The sequence below is a fragment of the Hypomesus transpacificus genome, unplaced genomic scaffold (assembly GCF_021917145.1).
Source record: "Hypomesus transpacificus isolate Combined female unplaced genomic scaffold, fHypTra1 scaffold_385, whole genome shotgun sequence".
In the NCBI taxonomy this organism is placed as follows: domain Eukaryota; kingdom Metazoa; phylum Chordata; class Actinopteri; order Osmeriformes; family Osmeridae; genus Hypomesus; species Hypomesus transpacificus.
The window spans coordinates 38,327-54,474 of record NW_025813906.1 but is presented as its reverse complement, the minus strand read 5'-3'; the positions used below and the strand labels follow the sequence as shown (position 1 = coordinate 54,474).

General features: G+C 50.3%; 1 protein-coding gene across 5 annotated transcripts in view; it reads right to left on the bottom strand.

Moving 5' to 3' along the window:
- The window catches only part of si:dkeyp-23e4.3 (rho GTPase-activating protein 7), a 23,068-nt gene extending 6,920 nt beyond the window's left edge, over positions 1 to 16,148 (bottom strand). For 4 of the 5 annotated variants that reach the window (XR_006955742.1, XR_006955741.1, XR_006955740.1 and 1 more), the window contains exons 1-9: positions 15,923 to 16,148; positions 12,644 to 12,715; positions 12,291 to 12,372; positions 11,999 to 12,062; positions 10,103 to 11,436; positions 9,697 to 9,849; positions 3,122 to 3,281; positions 2,808 to 3,006; positions 1,917 to 2,130 (exon numbers count right to left, since the gene is read on the bottom strand). Coding sequence is in view for 2 of the 5 variants with exons in the window: in XM_047016471.1 (XP_046872427.1) it covers positions 1,917 to 2,130; positions 2,808 to 3,006; positions 3,122 to 3,281; positions 9,697 to 9,849; positions 10,103 to 11,436; positions 11,999 to 12,062; positions 12,291 to 12,372; positions 12,644 to 12,715; positions 15,923 to 15,935 (2,291 nt within the window). In the remaining 3 variants the exon portion in view is untranslated. Of the gene's footprint in view, positions 1 to 1,916; positions 2,131 to 2,807; positions 3,007 to 3,121; positions 3,282 to 9,696; positions 9,850 to 10,102; positions 11,437 to 11,742; positions 11,955 to 11,998; positions 12,063 to 12,290; positions 12,373 to 12,643; positions 12,716 to 15,922 lie in introns of those variants that run through there. The other variant, XM_047016472.1, reaches the window with a different exon arrangement.

Below are 16,148 nucleotides of genomic sequence, written 5' to 3'. Positions count from 1 at the left end.
TTGGTCATTTCATCCAAAACACACATGCTAACCCCTTTGGTCATTTCATGCAAAACACACATGCTAACCCCTTTGGTCATTTCATGCAAAACACATACTAACCCCTTTGGTCATTTCATCCAAAATACACACACTAACCCCTTTGGTCATGTCATCCAAAACACACATACTAACCCCTTTGGTCATTTCATCCAAAACACACATACTAACCCCTTTGGTCATTTCATACAAAACACACATACTAACCCCTTTGGTCATTTCATCCAAAACGCACATACTAACCCCTTTGGTAATTTCCTCTTTGGTAATTTAACCCAAAACACACATGCTAACCCCTTTGGTAATTTCATGCAAAACACATACTAACCCCTTTGGTCATTTCATCCAAAACACACATGCTAACCCCTTTGGTCATTTTATCCAAAACACACATACTAACCCCTTTGGTCATTTCATGCAAAACACATACTAACCCCTTTGGTCATTTCATCCAAAACACACATGCTAACCCCTTTGGTAATTTCCTCTTTGGTAAATTCATCCAAAACACACATACTAACCCATTTGGTCTTGGTAATTTCATCCAAAACACACATACTAACCTGTTTGGTCATTTTATCCAAAACACACATACTAACCCCTTTGGTCATTTCATGCAAAACACATACTAACCCCTTTGGTCATTTCATCCAAAACACACATGCTAACCCCTTTGGTCATTTCATGCAAAACACACATGCTAACCCCTTTGGTCATTTCATGCAAAACACATACTAACCCCTTTGGTCATTTCATCCAAAATACACACACTAACCCCTTTGGTCATGTCATCCAAAACACACATACTAACCCCTTTGGTCATTTCATCCAAAACACACATACTAACCCCTTTGGTCATTTCATACAAAACACACATACTAACCCCTTTGGTCATTTCATCCAAAACGCACATACTAACCCCTTTGGTAATTTCCTCTTTGGTAATTTAACCCAAAACACACATGCTAACCCCTTTGGTAATTTCATGCAAAACACATACTAACCCCTTTGGTCATTTCATCCAAAACACACATGCTAACCCCTTTGGTCATTTTATCCAAAACACACATACTAACCCCTTTGGTCATTTCATGCAAAACACATACTAACCCCTTTGGTCATTTCATCCAAAACACACATGCTAACCCCTTTCGTCATTTCATGCAAAACACATACTAACCCCTTTGGTCATTTCATCCAAAATACACACACTAACCCCTTTGGTCATTTCATCCAAAACACACATACTAACCCCTTTGGTCATTTCATCCAAAACACACATACTAACCCCTTTGGTCATTTCATCCAAAACACACATACTAACCCCTTTGGTTATTTCATCCAAAACATACATACTAACCCCTTTGGTAATTTGATCCTAAACACACATACTAACCCCTTTGGTAATTTCCTCTTTGGTAATTTAACCCAAAACACACATGCTAACCCCTTTGGTAATTTCATGCAAAACACATACTAACCCCTTTGGTCATTTCATCCAAAACACACATACTAACCCCTTTGGTCATTTCCTCTTTGGTAATTTCATCCAAAATACACATACTAACCCCTTTGGTCATTTCATCCAAAAAACACATACTAACCACTTTGGCCATTTCATCCAAAACACACATACTAACCCCTTTGGTCATTTCATCCAAAATACACATACTAACCCCTTTGGTCATTTCATCCAAAACACACACTAACCCCTTGGGTCATTTCTCCATCCCTCTCCTCACCCCCCCTCCATCCCTCCATCCCTTTCCTCATCCCCCCTGCATCCCTCCATCCGTTTCCTCACCCCCCCCATCCTTCTCCTCATCTCCACTCCATCCCTCTCTCTCCCCCCCCCTCCCCCCTCCAGTGTAGCGCACCTGGCTGTGGTGCTCTCCCTCCTGGGGGTGTTCAGGTGGAACAGGGAGGGGGCCAGGCATACCGCCAGGTTGGCGGGCGTCATCTGGTTCTCCGTCACCATGGAGACCACGTCCCGCAGGAAGAGGAGGAGCATGCGGAGGGCCTCCCGGTTCTCGTCCGGCAGGAGCAAGATGGCCGCCTGGGCCGCCGCCGTCTGCTCCTCCTGGGGGAGGTCTGGAGAGGAGGAGAGGAGGAGGAGGGAAGAGGAAAGAGGAGGAGAGAGGAGAGAGGAGGAGAGTGAGGAGGAGAGAGGGAAGAGGAGGAGGAGAGAGGAGGAGAGAGGAGGAGAGAGGAGGAGGGAAGAGGAAAGAGGAGGAGAGAGGAGGAGAGAGGAGGAGAGTGAGGAGGAGAGAGGGAAGGAGGAGGAGGAGAGAGGAAAGAGGAGGAGAGAGGAGGAGAGTGAGGAGGAGGAGAGGGGGAAGAGGAGGAGAGGAGGAGGAGGGAAGAGGAGAGAGGAGAGTGAGGAGGAGGAGAGAGGGAAGAGGAGGAGGAGAGGAGAGGAGGAGAGGAGGAGGAGGGAAGAGGAGAGAGGAGAGTGAGGAGGAGAGAGGGAAGAGGAGGAGGAGAGGAGGAGGAGGGAAGAGGAGAGAGGAGAGTGAGGAGGAGGAGATGAAAAGACGAGGAGAGAGGGAGAGAGAGGAGAGGGAGAAAGAGATGAGGAGGAGGAGAGAAAATGACTTTAAAATCCAAGTTATAGTGAAATATCGAAATTTGGGAATGATCTGTCAAATTAGCCATTGATCGCTACATCCCAAAATAGTCTGTGGGTCTGTTGGGAACCCGGCCTTGTGTGTGTGTGTGTGTGTGTAGTTTGGTCTATCAGGAAGCACAGCCAGGTTCAGTGTCCTCACACTGGTAGATGTGCAGGAAGGTCTCACACAGCCTTCCAGAGAACACAGGCTCCGGCAGGTCTCTGAAGTACTGCTTCACCATGTCGGCCACGTCAAAGGCTGATTGGCCCTCGAAGGACACGCCCTCGGGGTCCGCCTCCACCATGTCGCGCAGGTATTGGATGCGAGACTTGACCCCCGACTTCCTGAACAAACCCACCTGGGAGAGGAAGGAGAGAGTTAGGAGTGGGCGTGTCCAGAGATCACCTTTCTGTGTCCCCACTAAGTGACTCAGACCTGCATGTGTGTGTGTGTGTGTGTGTGTGTGCAGTCACCTGGTCCAGACACTCTGTCCTCAGGTACACCATGGCTCTGAGGATGCTGGGTGGAAGCGGGTCGTCTGTGTGCTGAATGCTGTGGAGGAGGGGGCCCCCGAACACCCTCCTGCCCTTCACCTCTGACAGCTTAGTCTTCCTGGGGGGCTTGGGCACTGTCCTGGGGGGAGGGGGGGAGGGGGGGGAGGGAGAGAGGGGGGGGGTTATCATTTCAGAAATATGGAGGCAGAAAAACAGGCCAATGCATATAAGTGTAAATAAATGTATTTGTGTTTACGATAGTTATAGTACACGACCCGAACCTATCTATCTCTCAAACGTTCTCTCTCTCTGTCTCTCTCTCTATCTACCCCTCCCCTGTTCTCATTCCTACTCTGCGTGTCTCCTGTTACAGGTGTTTGTTTACCACTTCTCGTTGTTGTTGTTCGTCAACATCTTGTAACATTTATCCCCGATGATTTAATGATAAGTATGAGGGCCTCGCAAGCTTAACAGATGCGACCCAACACACGCTACAGCCCGCGCGGCTCGTCTTGCGTCGCACGCCATACATTTTACATGTGTCGCTTTGATGTTAGCGTGCGCTCGTCTATGGAAAACAAGTGTAACGGGGACGGGCAAATACTCACAGAGCGAAAACCACCGCTGCTAACTTCCTGTGGGAGGGGGGAGAGTGGAACGTTTTCTCAGAACATGATGTCCTAGATTTATATACGTTGAACGGGTTGTTTATCTAAGCGCTACAGAGCCATGGCCGTGTTGTCGTGACGACGCGCAGCCAGAAACCAGAGCAATAACGGCGGGGCAAATTGAAAGCCCCCCTCGCCCTCCCGTTTTGTCAATTGATCAAGTTCGGGCACTTTGAGATAAAACTCGCAAGCCAATCAAATGTGAGCGTGCTGAGCGGAGTCTGGCTGCGCTGTGATTGGCCTGCGCTCCCACGGTGTGTTCTGCCTTGATAAAGCTCCTTCCATCAAGACTCTCTCCACTCTACTCCTCCGACACATAACGCTGTTCAATTATGTAGTAACTCCCGGAGGCTTCTTGTTACACATTTAAGGAACTTTATTTCTTTATTGGCGAACACAGTATGCCGCACACTCAACATGGCCAACCGAGACACATTCCCGCCTGAACTTGTTCTGAGCTTAGTATAGTTGAACTCAACCATAACAACAGAGGGTTTCTGCCACCTAGTGGACCAGCGGATTAACATGTTTTAATTGCTCTGCCCAGTTATCACATCCCTCCCTCCTTAAGCAGGTTACACAAACATTTATTTTTAGGAACATTCTAACAACACAAACATCAGGCTATTGTCCTGTTTGATTAGGTGTCCATATTAAGGCCACTTATCAACGAGTCTCGTTCTCTCAGTTCAATTTGAAGTCTTTAAGATAACTGGGCAACTTAGTCTCCCTTTTTGCCAGTCTCCTCACTGGAGGTTGGTTTGCCACAGCACTTTGGTCTGAACTTCCTACAACTGCTGATGCTGCTGGCTCTTCCAACTGGTCACCCCTGAGCGCAACCTCCTCAGTATCCAGCCATTCTTCATCATTTGTGTTGGGCTGAGTTGACACAGTTTGTTGTTTTTCATTTCCACTTCCTGGTCTCTGGTGGTGAGCATGGATCTGATCCACATGTCTCCTCACTATTCTCCCATCACCCAACATCACCTTGTATGACACTGGTCCCGTCACTGACTCAATGATTCCTGGTATCCACCTGGGTCCAAAACTGAAGTTCTGGGTCAGCACTGAATCACCTGTTTTAAACCAGCGTTCTTTTGCCTTTTTGTCATGATCTTTCATTTGTCTTTCCTGTTTCTTCTGCACTCTATTGTTTAGGTCTGGGTGTATGGAATCCAAAGTGCAACGTAGTTTCCTCCCGAGAAGCAACTCTGCTGGAGAAAGGCCTGTTGTAGTGTGAGGTGTCACTCTGTAGCTGAATAACACTCTGGCTACTTTAGCTGTCAGCGGGCCTTCTGGACATTTTTTCATCATTCTCTTAAATGTTTGTACCCCTCTCTCTGCTAACCCGTTACTGGAGGCATGGTAGGGTGCAGAGGTCACATGACGGATTCCATTTTTACTTAAAAACACGTTGAACTCTGCGCTGATGAAACAAGTGCCATTATCAGACACCAACAACTCAGGCAGTCCATGGTTACTGAAACTGGTTCGCAGGCACTCAATTGTGGTGGCTGAAGTGGCAGAGTTCACTGGATACACGTCCATCCATTTTGAATGTGCATCTATGAGCACAAAAAACATTTTCCCCATGAACGGTCCGGCATAATCCACGTGAATACGACTCCAGGGCTTGTCAGGCCAATCCCAGGGGTGTAACGGAGCTGGTGCCGGGACGTTGCGATGTTCCTGACATGTTGTACAGGCCTTTACCGTATCCTCCACCTCTTTGTCCAGCTTCGGCCACCATACGTAACTCCTAGCCAATGCTTTCATCCTGGACACTCCCGGGTGGCATTGATGAAGTTGTCTCATGACGCTTCCTTGGCCTGGTTTTGGCACAACCACTCTCGACCCCCACATCACACAACCATTTTGAATACTAAGTTCAAGTTTCCTCACCTCATAAGGGGCAAACTCCTCCCCTCTATCTTTTGCTGACCAGCCGTTGTGAACCATTTCTCGCACCCTCGACAGTACTGGATCTTTGTCTGTCCATGCTTTCACTTGATCAGCTGTCACCAGCGTGATGTCAGAGCTCTCCAGCATGAGAACCCTCTCTTCCGACGTCTCCACTTTAGGTGTATCTGGCAAAGGAAGGCGGCTGAGAGCGTCAGCATTGCTGTGATGTTTCCCTTCCTTATAAACTATTGTGTATTCGTAGGCCCTCAGTGTTACAGCCCACCTTTGGATCCTGGACGAGGCCATTTGTGGCACTGCTTTCATCTCATTGAAAAGTGACAACAGCGGCTTGTGATCTGTCACTATAGTGAATCTCCGTCCATAAATGTACTTGTGGAAGCGCTGTATTCCAAACATCACTGACAGACCTTCCTTATCCAGTTGTGAGTAGTTCCTCTCTGCCGTGTTTAGTGTACGTGAGGTAAAACCAATGGGTCTTTCAGTTCCATCTGGCATGTGGTGTGACAGAACGGCACCTACCCCGTATGGTGACGCGTCACATGACAGCACAATGTCCTTTTCTGGATCGTAATGCACAAGCACCTGAGCTGACTGCATGAGGTCTTTTGATGTGTTAAAGGCTGCTTGTTGTGCATCTCCCCACTGCCACTTTGTGTCTTTTTGTAACAGTTTGTGCACCGGAGCAAGGACGGTAGACAGATTTGGTAGGAACTTGTTGTAATAGTTCAATAGTCCCAGATATGCCTTTAACTCTGTCACATTTGAAGGTGAGGGTGCCTCTTTGATTGCTTCCACCTTCTCATGCATTGGGTGCAGTCCTGTTGCATCCACTCTGTGACCCAAAAATATCACTTCCTCACTCATGAACACACACTTGGTCCTCTTAAGCCTTAGACCAGCCTCCTGTAGCCGTTTCAGCACCATGGTCAGAGTCTGCAGGTGCTCTTTGTCGTCTTTTCCCGTCAGCAGGATGTCATCCAGGAAGATTGCCACACGAGGGATGCCCTGCAGTAGTCCCTCCATGGTACGTTGGAAAATAGCCGGACATGATGAAACTCCAAAAGGTAACACTTTGTATGTGAACAAGCCTTTGTGTGTATTTATAGTTACATACTTTTTTGCTTCCTCATCCAATGGAATCTGGTGGTAGGCGTGACTCAGATCTAACTTTGTGAATTTCTTTCCACCTGAAAGGATGGCAAACAAGTCCTCAATTCTGGGAATTGGATACTGCTCCAGTTTTGAGATCTGGTTCACTGTCAGTTTGTAGTCTCCGCATAGTCTTGCTGTGTCATCTGGTTTCAACACAGGGACCACCGGCGCTGCCCACTCAGCATATTTTACTGGTTCAATTATCTTCTCTGTAAGGAGACGGTCGAGTTCAGCCTCAACTCTCCCTTTCATGGCGTATGGGACGGGTCTGGCTTTAAAAAACCTGGGGGCTGCTTCCTTGTCCACGTATATTTTTGCTGGGGGGCCTCTGAATCTCCCTAGTTCGTCTTTGAAAACCTCCCCAAATTCCCCCAGTACCTCCTCCAAGGTCTCCGCTTTAACCTGGAGTATCTGTGGCTCTGGTCTCCACTGTGCCTTCTCTGGGGTCTCTGTCTGAACATGGTGGATCTGGGGTTCTGGTCTCCACTGTAACCCTAGCCTCCTAATCCAGTACCTGCCTACTAGACTGGGGCCTGAACCTGCCACCACTACCAATGGTAAGTTCTCTACTAGCTGTTTATGCTGTACTTTAACCACTGCTGCCCCCACAACATTTACCTTATGTCCTGTGTATGTTTTTAGCCTCACTCTACATGAGCGTAGCTCTGGCACCTCCTTCCCCCATAAGGTTTTGTACACCGAGTGGTTCACTACTGTTACCCCACACCCAGAGTCCATTTCAAATTTCTGTTTATCCCCATTAACAGTCAATGTCTGTATAAACGGCTCCTCTGCTGGTACGTCTAGGTCATCTAGTTTGTACAGTGTGAACATGACTTCATCGTCGTCTATGTCGCCCTCCCCCTGGCTGACATAATGTGTTCCCTGGGCTATCCCATACTTCCCTGTTGGTACTCCACCCCCACTAGCCTGTGAAGCGCTAACTGAGCCTCCCGACCTACACACTTTTTGAATGTGGCCAATTTTACCACACTTATGACAGGTTTCCTTAATAAACCTACATTCCCCAGCCCTGTGCTGCTCACCTCCACATCTGTAACAAGCGTTATACTGGTGCTGCTGCTTAGTGGGGAACTTCTTTGTAGACATTTTGTGCACTGCTAGAGGTGCCCTCATGTGTGAGGGTGTAGACTCCAGCAACTGTAAATCCTTAACATCCCTGCTGGCTGTCTCAATGGCTTGTGCCAGCTTCAGTGCTTTCTCAAACGTCAAATCCGGTTCTGACAACAGTCGGCGCTGAATGCGGTCATCTCCAATCCCACAAACCAGTCTGTCGCGTAGCATCTCCGACAACTTGTCTCCATAGCTGCAGTCCAGTGCTAACTTCCTTAACACGGCGATGTATTCCATTACTGTTTCCTCAAGCTTCCTCTGTCTGGAATTAAACTTGAACCGCTGCACAATCTCGCTGGGTTTGGGGTTGAAATGTTCCTTTAAAATCTTGACCAGGTCGGCAAACGTCTTGTCTCCCGGTTTGGCGGGACTGACAAGGTTCCTCACGAGGCTGTACGTTCGACTTCCCACCGAACTGAGAAATATAGCTTTCTGCCGACTTGCATCTGTGATTTCGTTAGCTTCAAAAAAATGGTGAAGAACCTCACAATATTCTTCCCACGTCTGTGTCTCACTGTCGAACGGAGCGGTGCTCCCTACCAAGGCCGCCGCCATGATTATTCTCGGGGTAACGTCTGACTCGGAGTCGGAACCGCTCATGCTAACGTAGCAACTTTACAGAGTCTTACTGTTTCGCTTGCATCCGTTGCATCCCCACGAGGCATCGGCTTCAGTTTATCCTCGTCGCCATTTATGTAGTAACTCCCGGAGGCTTCTTGTTACACATTTAAGGAACTTTATTTCTTTATTGGCGAACACAGTATGCCGCACACTCAACATGGCCAACCGAGACACATTCCCGCCTGAACTTGTTCTGAGCTTAGTATAGTTGAACTCAACCATAACAACAGAGGGTTTCTGCCACCTAGTGGACCAGCGGATTAACATGTTTTAATTGCTCTGCCCAGTTATCACAAATTAAAACATATCTGCATGCACCTTCAATTACTGTAAAGGCATTCTGCTGGTGAATTAAATTGACTGTGTGTGTGTGTGTTTCTCTCTTGCTTTCTCTCTCTCTCTTTCTGTTTTGCACAAACCCCCAAGTAGATATCGTCCATTAGAGAGGAGAGTGAGTGTGCTGTTTTGCTCGGGTAAATGCGAGACACAATTGATGAGCAACTGGGCTGGTTGGTTTGCAGTCAGGGCAGTCTACAACAACTCTGGATCAATGTTCAGCCAGAGAAAGAGAGAAGGAGAGAGGGAGGGAAAGAAAGAAAGACTGCGAGAGAAAACAGATGGAGAGAGAGAAAGGGAGAGCTAGGGAGAGAGAGAAGAAGAGAGGTAAATAGAAAGAGAAACCAGATTCTACTTTGGTATCTCAACAATTGTTGAAACAAATTGTCCAATTACTATCACACCACCCAAAGTCTGTTTTCTCAGTTTGTACATTTCTCCGACTGGCAGCAGGAATGGATGACGTTAAATATTTATTAATAGTGCCTCGCGAAGTATCGGTTTGTTTCTTAAATATAGACGAGGAGAGAAGCAGCACACAGTAGAAGTTATATCTCACAGAGAGCCAACCGACAGGGAAGTCGAAACTACAATACACGGTTCTGTGTGTGTGAATGAGTGTGTGCAACCTCCCTCCCTCTCCCCCTCTCCCCCTCTCCCCCTCCCCCCTCCCTCCCTCTCCCCCTCTCCCCCTCCCTCCCTTCCTCCCTCCCTCCTCACCAGCTCCAGCCTTGCTTGCTGCAGGGTGAGTGTTTGTCCATGAGGGCGGTGAGCTTGAGCAGGGAGAGCTGCTGGAGGAGGAGGAGTCGGGACAGAGGCTGGCTCTGCAGCGCACTGCTGGGCTGACTGGACACACCCTGCTGCTGGCCCGGCCTGGCACACACACACACACACACCCGCACACACACACACACACGTTAGCAGCAGAAGGAGCCACAGGGGTCAGCTTTGTAACGGTGTCAAGTGCCATAATTGCTCCATTATCCATTTACCTTGTTAGCATTTAACGTGCACAAATTCATTACGATTAGCCTTTGCCATGCATGTACGGTCGCATGTAATACACAGGAGCGTTAGGTCATAAACAGCCTTAAACCTGAGCGGGTCATCCAAACATCTCTCTCACCTCCTGGCCTGCAGACTGGACTGTGTCAGGCTGTCCTCCCCCTCTCCCTCCCCCTCCGTGCCTCCTCCCTCCCCCAGCTCCAAGTGGATGTGGTCGGGGGAGGGGGGCGGGCGTGGCCAGGGCGAGGGGGAGGGGCCCCGGGTGGAGTCCGAAGAATCCCCGTCCTCCGATAGGCTCTCGGACCAGGTGGAGACCAGCTTCTGAAGGCCACTGATTCGCTCCATGACGCTGTCCAGCGCCGCAAACACGTCCCCCGCCTCGCCCCCCCCCTCCCGCCCCACGGCCACGCCTAGCGACAGGGCCGGCACGTTGTCGTAGACGCTGACGCGGTGTTGGAGCGTCGCCAGGGGGCTCCGGACCGCCTCCTGCTCCCCCCGGCCTCCCCGTCTCCCCCGGCAACCATGGAAGCTTCCGGTACGCCAGTTGACTGAGGTGTCGTCTCTGGGGGAGAGGGGCAGGGTGTGGGTGAGGGCTATGGGGAAGGTTCCGGGCTTATGTCCCTGTGGGACCAGGAAGACCAGGCTCTCGTGCTGGTTGGGACGATTATTCAAGTCCTGGTCCAGGATGCCAGGAGCCCTCTGGAGTAGCCTGTGGTGGTTCTGGACCTGGTTCTGGACCTGGTTCTGGGCCTGGTTCTGGGCCTGGTTCTGGGCCTGGTTCTGGGCATGGGTCCGTTTGTAGTGACTGCGCACCCTAGTGACAGGGCTGGGTGTGCTGACTGCACTGCTGGACTCCGACGGGCTGTCGCTGCTGCCGGAGTGACGGGGCGTGGACGGGGCGGGCGAGGGCCTGCCTGGGGCCTTCTCCTGGGGGCCGGACACCTCCAGGCCTCTCCCCAGACTCTGCTCCTGGAGCACTGGGCTGCTGATCACCAACCTGGCCCTGCCCTCACCCTGGCCCTGGCCATGGCCCTGGGGACAGCGCAGGCTGGTGGTCCCCCCCCGGAGCCTCAGCTTCTCCATCCTCCTCAGCAAGCCGGGGCCCCTCTTCCTGGGGGGCCTCTCCCGGCCCCCCTCTCCGCTGAGGCTGGGGGAGGGGGGCTCGCCGGGCGCCTCGTCCAGGGAGGAGCAGCGTGACGAGCTGGTCTCCCGGGGGTCGGAGGGGGAGCAGCGCCCCTCGTGACCCTCGCTCTCCGTGCCGCTGCCGCTGCTGTGGGAGGACGGGTCCTCGCGGCGGGCGCCGATGATGTCACAAGGGGGCGTCTCTGGGCGAACGGGGCTGTCGGGGCAACGCAGGAAGTCCCGGCCCTCATCGCGACGCCAGCGACGCGTCTCCCTGTGATAGGTCCATCGGCTGCTGATGGCAACAGGCTCCTCCTCCTCAGACTCCTCCCCCTTACAACAGAGAGAAGAGGAAGGTCAGGGTTCAGCAGTGCAACATTCTAACTATTTCGGTGCTCACAGTCAAGGGACATTAAAATGGTCTGTCAAAAATCAAACAAGACATATTGTGAAGTTCAGAAGGAAGGTAGATTCACTTAAAATTGATGACAAAAATTTCCTGAATGTAGGCTTCAACAAATTCATCTAATGTTCAAAATTTAGTCAGGAACAGGTCTAGCAAAACAACAAATACAGACGAAGAACTTCACAAGGATGTCATCAACAACCAGGAAGGAGATAGTTTGAGCTAAAACTCACTAAAAAGGCCATGATACATTTTCTTAAACTCCCCTTCCAATTCTGATGTTCTCTCCTCTCCACAGAAGCTGTCATCTGGGCGGAGCCTTCAGTCCATATCAGATGTTACTGTGACACTTCAACACTTTCTTGGCAGTCCCCTATGTGTGGATGCTTTCCTGCCAAACCTGTGTGCGTGCGTGTGTGAGAGTGTGTGCGTGCGTGCATGCGTGCGTGTTGCTAAGCCAGTGTTTTCACGGCATTCATCCCTACTCACCCGTCTCTTTGATCTATGCAGCTCCAGTCTCATCTCACCACATTTGTTTAAAGTGCTTAATCTCCTGAAGGAGAGGAGAGAAGAGGAGAGGGAAGGGGAGGGAAGGGGAGGGGAGGGGAGAGAGGAGGAGAGGGGAGGAGGAGAGGGGAGGGAAGGAGTGTAGAAGAGAGGAGGGTAGAAGAGTGGAGGGGAGGCGAGGATAGCAGCACAGTAAGTTAGACAATCCCAAACGGCACTTATGTTCAGAGACAGACAGACACACCTGTCACACACACACCTGTCACACACACACCTGCAAAGTGAGTCCAGGGCATCTTTGTCCAGGAAGTCATGGTCTCTTTTTGCCAACCCTACATCAACGGGGCCTCGGAATTCTGAAGAAACAGAACAGGAAGAATGTGTTTATTCACCAGATGCTCGTATCCACGGCGACGCTTGAGGGGGATCTGCACCTGCAGCCTCCTGATCAGGTGCTCCAACCCGCCCCCCCCCCCCCACCCCCCCCCCCCCCCCCCCCCCCAAGATGCAAGTAAACAACACATTCAATTAATAAAAGTTTGAAACTGTTTACTATCAATGAACACTTCTGTCTGTCTGAGATGGGGACGCGTTCGTTCGGCATGTGGGAGCGCGTACTCTGTTTACCTCGGAATAACTGCACGTACTGGGGAAAGCCAGCAGCTCTCAGCCAATCACACGCCTCCGTCGCTTCAATCTCTGCAAACAGAAAACAATTACCGTTTCAATTATGATTATCGTTTATTAAGGGGGCTCTGGGCCTGATCTGAACAGGGGCAAATATTTGTGGCTAATCAGTCGTCTGTTTAAATGTTTGATTAGCGCTGCGGAAAGGGAGGGAAACCGGAAGCTCTTGTTCCCTCTATCCTCCTGGTGTCTCTTAGAGACGGGAGACAGAGGGCTGGTGTCTCTCAGAGACGGGAGACAGAGGGCTGGTGTCTCTCAATGTTCTCTACAGTCCCGGAGCCAGCCTCCCTCTCTCCAGCCTCTCTCTCTCCAGCCTCCCTCTCTCCAGCCCTCCCTCTCTCCAGCCTCCCTCTTTCCAGCCTCCCTCTCTCCAGCCCTCCTTCTCTCCAGCCTCCCTCTCTCCAGCCTCCCTCTTTCCAGCCCTCCCTCTCTCCAGCCTCCCTCTCTCCAGCCTCCCTCTCTCCAGCCCTCCCCTCATCCCCATGCAGTGTTCTCCCAGTGTTACGTAAGGATGATGCTATCTCAGAGGCCGAACAGGAAGTCCTCATCCTTCTCCAAACACCCTGTGCCGCCCGGGAAGGAAGTGAGGCTCTCGGGCCCCGGGGGTCTGATAAGATTGGCCCGTGATTAGACCCCACCCCTCCATGGCCGCGCCAGGAAGCATGGAAGCGAGTGTGCGTGCTGGGTTGATGGTGTTACGTGCTCGGAGGCCTGTTTGGGTGCGTACGTGTGTGTGTGTGTGTCTGCGTTCTAAAAGTTGAAAATGGTGGACTAACAGGCCTGGGGCCTGGCCTCTGCCAAAACCTTAGCTGGGCTTCCTAGGAGAACACACAGAAACACACACACACAGGACCAGCTGCCACCATGGGCGCCCCCCCAGGCCAGCACAACCCATTTGTCTCCCCCCCCCCTCTCTCTCCCCCCTCCCTCCCCCCTGACTGACAGGAGAAAAGCTTCTATGAAGCCACACGGGACCCAGGAACAACTCTACTTCCTGACAGTTCACACACGCTCACACTCACACACACACTCACAAACACTTGTCATCCAGAATGACGAGTTCCTGAGTGTATCGCAAGCTTCTCGTACGGAGTGGGACGGAGGAGCCCGCGGTCGTGTTAGCAGGGGGAGGTGAGGCGTTAAAACACTCTGGAAAACAGTCTGGGACTGGGAGAGGGAGGGAGGGAGAGGACAAACACTTCTAAAGCTGTCTTCTGATCAACCATATCTCTTTTTAATGAGTTTTCAAAAAGATGCCGCCAACTTTCTACTGGCTCAGAGACCACTACAATAAGTGGATTAAGGAGTCAATTTCGTAAAAGTTCATTAGGTAAATGTTAATTCGAAAAAGTCCTAATAACCTCAACAAACAATCGCACCAGACAGCACCTGGATAGTCACAAAACAACTTAATCTCTCCTAAATCTGTGAGTGGAACACAAACATCTCTAATGTCACTTCCTAGGCTCCCAGCTGTTGGTTCTGGACCTGAGACTAGCATGTCTCTCCACCAGCAGCTTGGGCCTGGGTTAGCTAACATCAGCTCAGACCATCCCCTAATCCATCTGTCCTGCTCTCCCTACACCCCTCTATTCCTCTATCCCTACACCCCTCTATCCCTACGCCCCTCTACCCCTCTATCCATACACCCCTCTCCTCCTCTATCCCTACACCCCTCTCCTCCTCTACCCCTCTATCCCTAAACCCCTCTACCCCTCTATCCCTAAACCCCTCTACCCCTCTATCCCTAAACCCCTCTACCCCTCTATCCCTACACCCCTCTAGTCCTCTACCCCTCTATCCCTAAACCCCTCTACCCCTCTATCCCTAAACCCCTCTACCCCTCTATCTCTAAACCCCTATATCCCTACACCCCTCTAGTCCTCTACCCCTCTATCCCTAAACCCCTCTACCCCTCTATCCCTAAACCCCTCTACCCCTCTATCCCTACACCCCTCTACTCCTCTACCCCTCTATCCCTAAACCCATCTACCCCTCTATCCCTAAACCCCTCTACCCCTCTATCCCTAAACCCCTCCATCATGATATCCCTCTACCCCTACACACCAACCCTTCCTTCCTCCCTCCCTCCCTCCATCCTCCCACCCCTCAATCCCTCTACCCCCCCCCCCCCTCCACAGGGCTGGTTGGCAGGTAGGGAGGCTATTAGCTCATAGGTACAAGGGTTCCTGCTGTTTTCTCTGGTTGCTAACAACAGACTCCACACTTGCCAGTCCCTGCCAGTGGAAACAGTGCTGGGATTCTGAGCCTTAAACCACTCGGATCCACCATCCTCTCAGATTACAACCCGTCTAATTGGAAGATTAGAGGAGTTCCTAGAAAAAGGCCAGAGTGAGGTTGGCCAGATGACCGTCTGTAAACAAATCCTTGATCTTCGGAGGGAGAGGGACATTCATCTGGGGGTTCAGTCATGGTCATTCATCTGGGGGTTCAGTCATGGTCATTCGCAGTCTGGCGTGTTGAACTCATCGGGGGGAAAACATCCCCAGGTTCCTGGAACCTGAAGCACGTGTTCTGATTGTTTTCTTTGTTTCACTCTTCTTCCAATTTCTGGAATCCCAGCAAGTGGTCATCAGAGTTACTGTCATGACCATGGTCACTGTAGTCACAGAAACTCCAATATTACGTAACTACTAGTCTCTGACGGCAGACACACACACACACACACTCTCTCCTTCTATCTCAGCTCAGTTATTCCATATGTGAAACGTTTCATCATTAGATGTTAAATGCTGTAGAAGAACAGTTAATGGACTGGTTGATCTCAATCTGTCACAACTCTGCTCAGTTTAGTAAATAATACACAGCTGCAGTATCTCTCTCTCTCCATTTCTCTCTCTCTCCATTTCTCTCTCTCTCTCTCTATTTCTCCTCTCTCTCTATTTTTCCTCTCTCTCTCTCTCTCTCTCTCTCTCTCTCTCTCTCTCTCTCACTCTCTCTCTCTCTGTTTCTCTCTCACTCTGTTTCTCTCTCTCTGTGGATGGAAGTCCCTCTGGAATATCCAAACACTTCTAAAGCTGTCAGAACAAATATAACTTTCTAATCAGCTGTATTACAATTATACTTTATACTGACACACACACACACACACACAAACACACACAGTCTTCCCACAGTTGTGCCCTGATCACATATTTTACAATCCCAAAAAATACATTTTCCATGCTAATAAAACTGTCTGTAAAACTCTTTACTCACTGGTGATCAACATGTTGAAGGTTCTTCGTTTAGACAAACTTGTTTAAACAAACTTGAGCAAACTTCATCGAGAGTCCATTCAACTTTTGGTGTAGGTGTTGATGGACTGACCCACTTGGACTTATTTCTAAGGGTATCTAAATTCACACTGTGGCAGAAATGTACTGAACACATCCACTCCTCATGTGCTGCCCTGTCCTTCACATTAGACAGCACTGTACGGCCT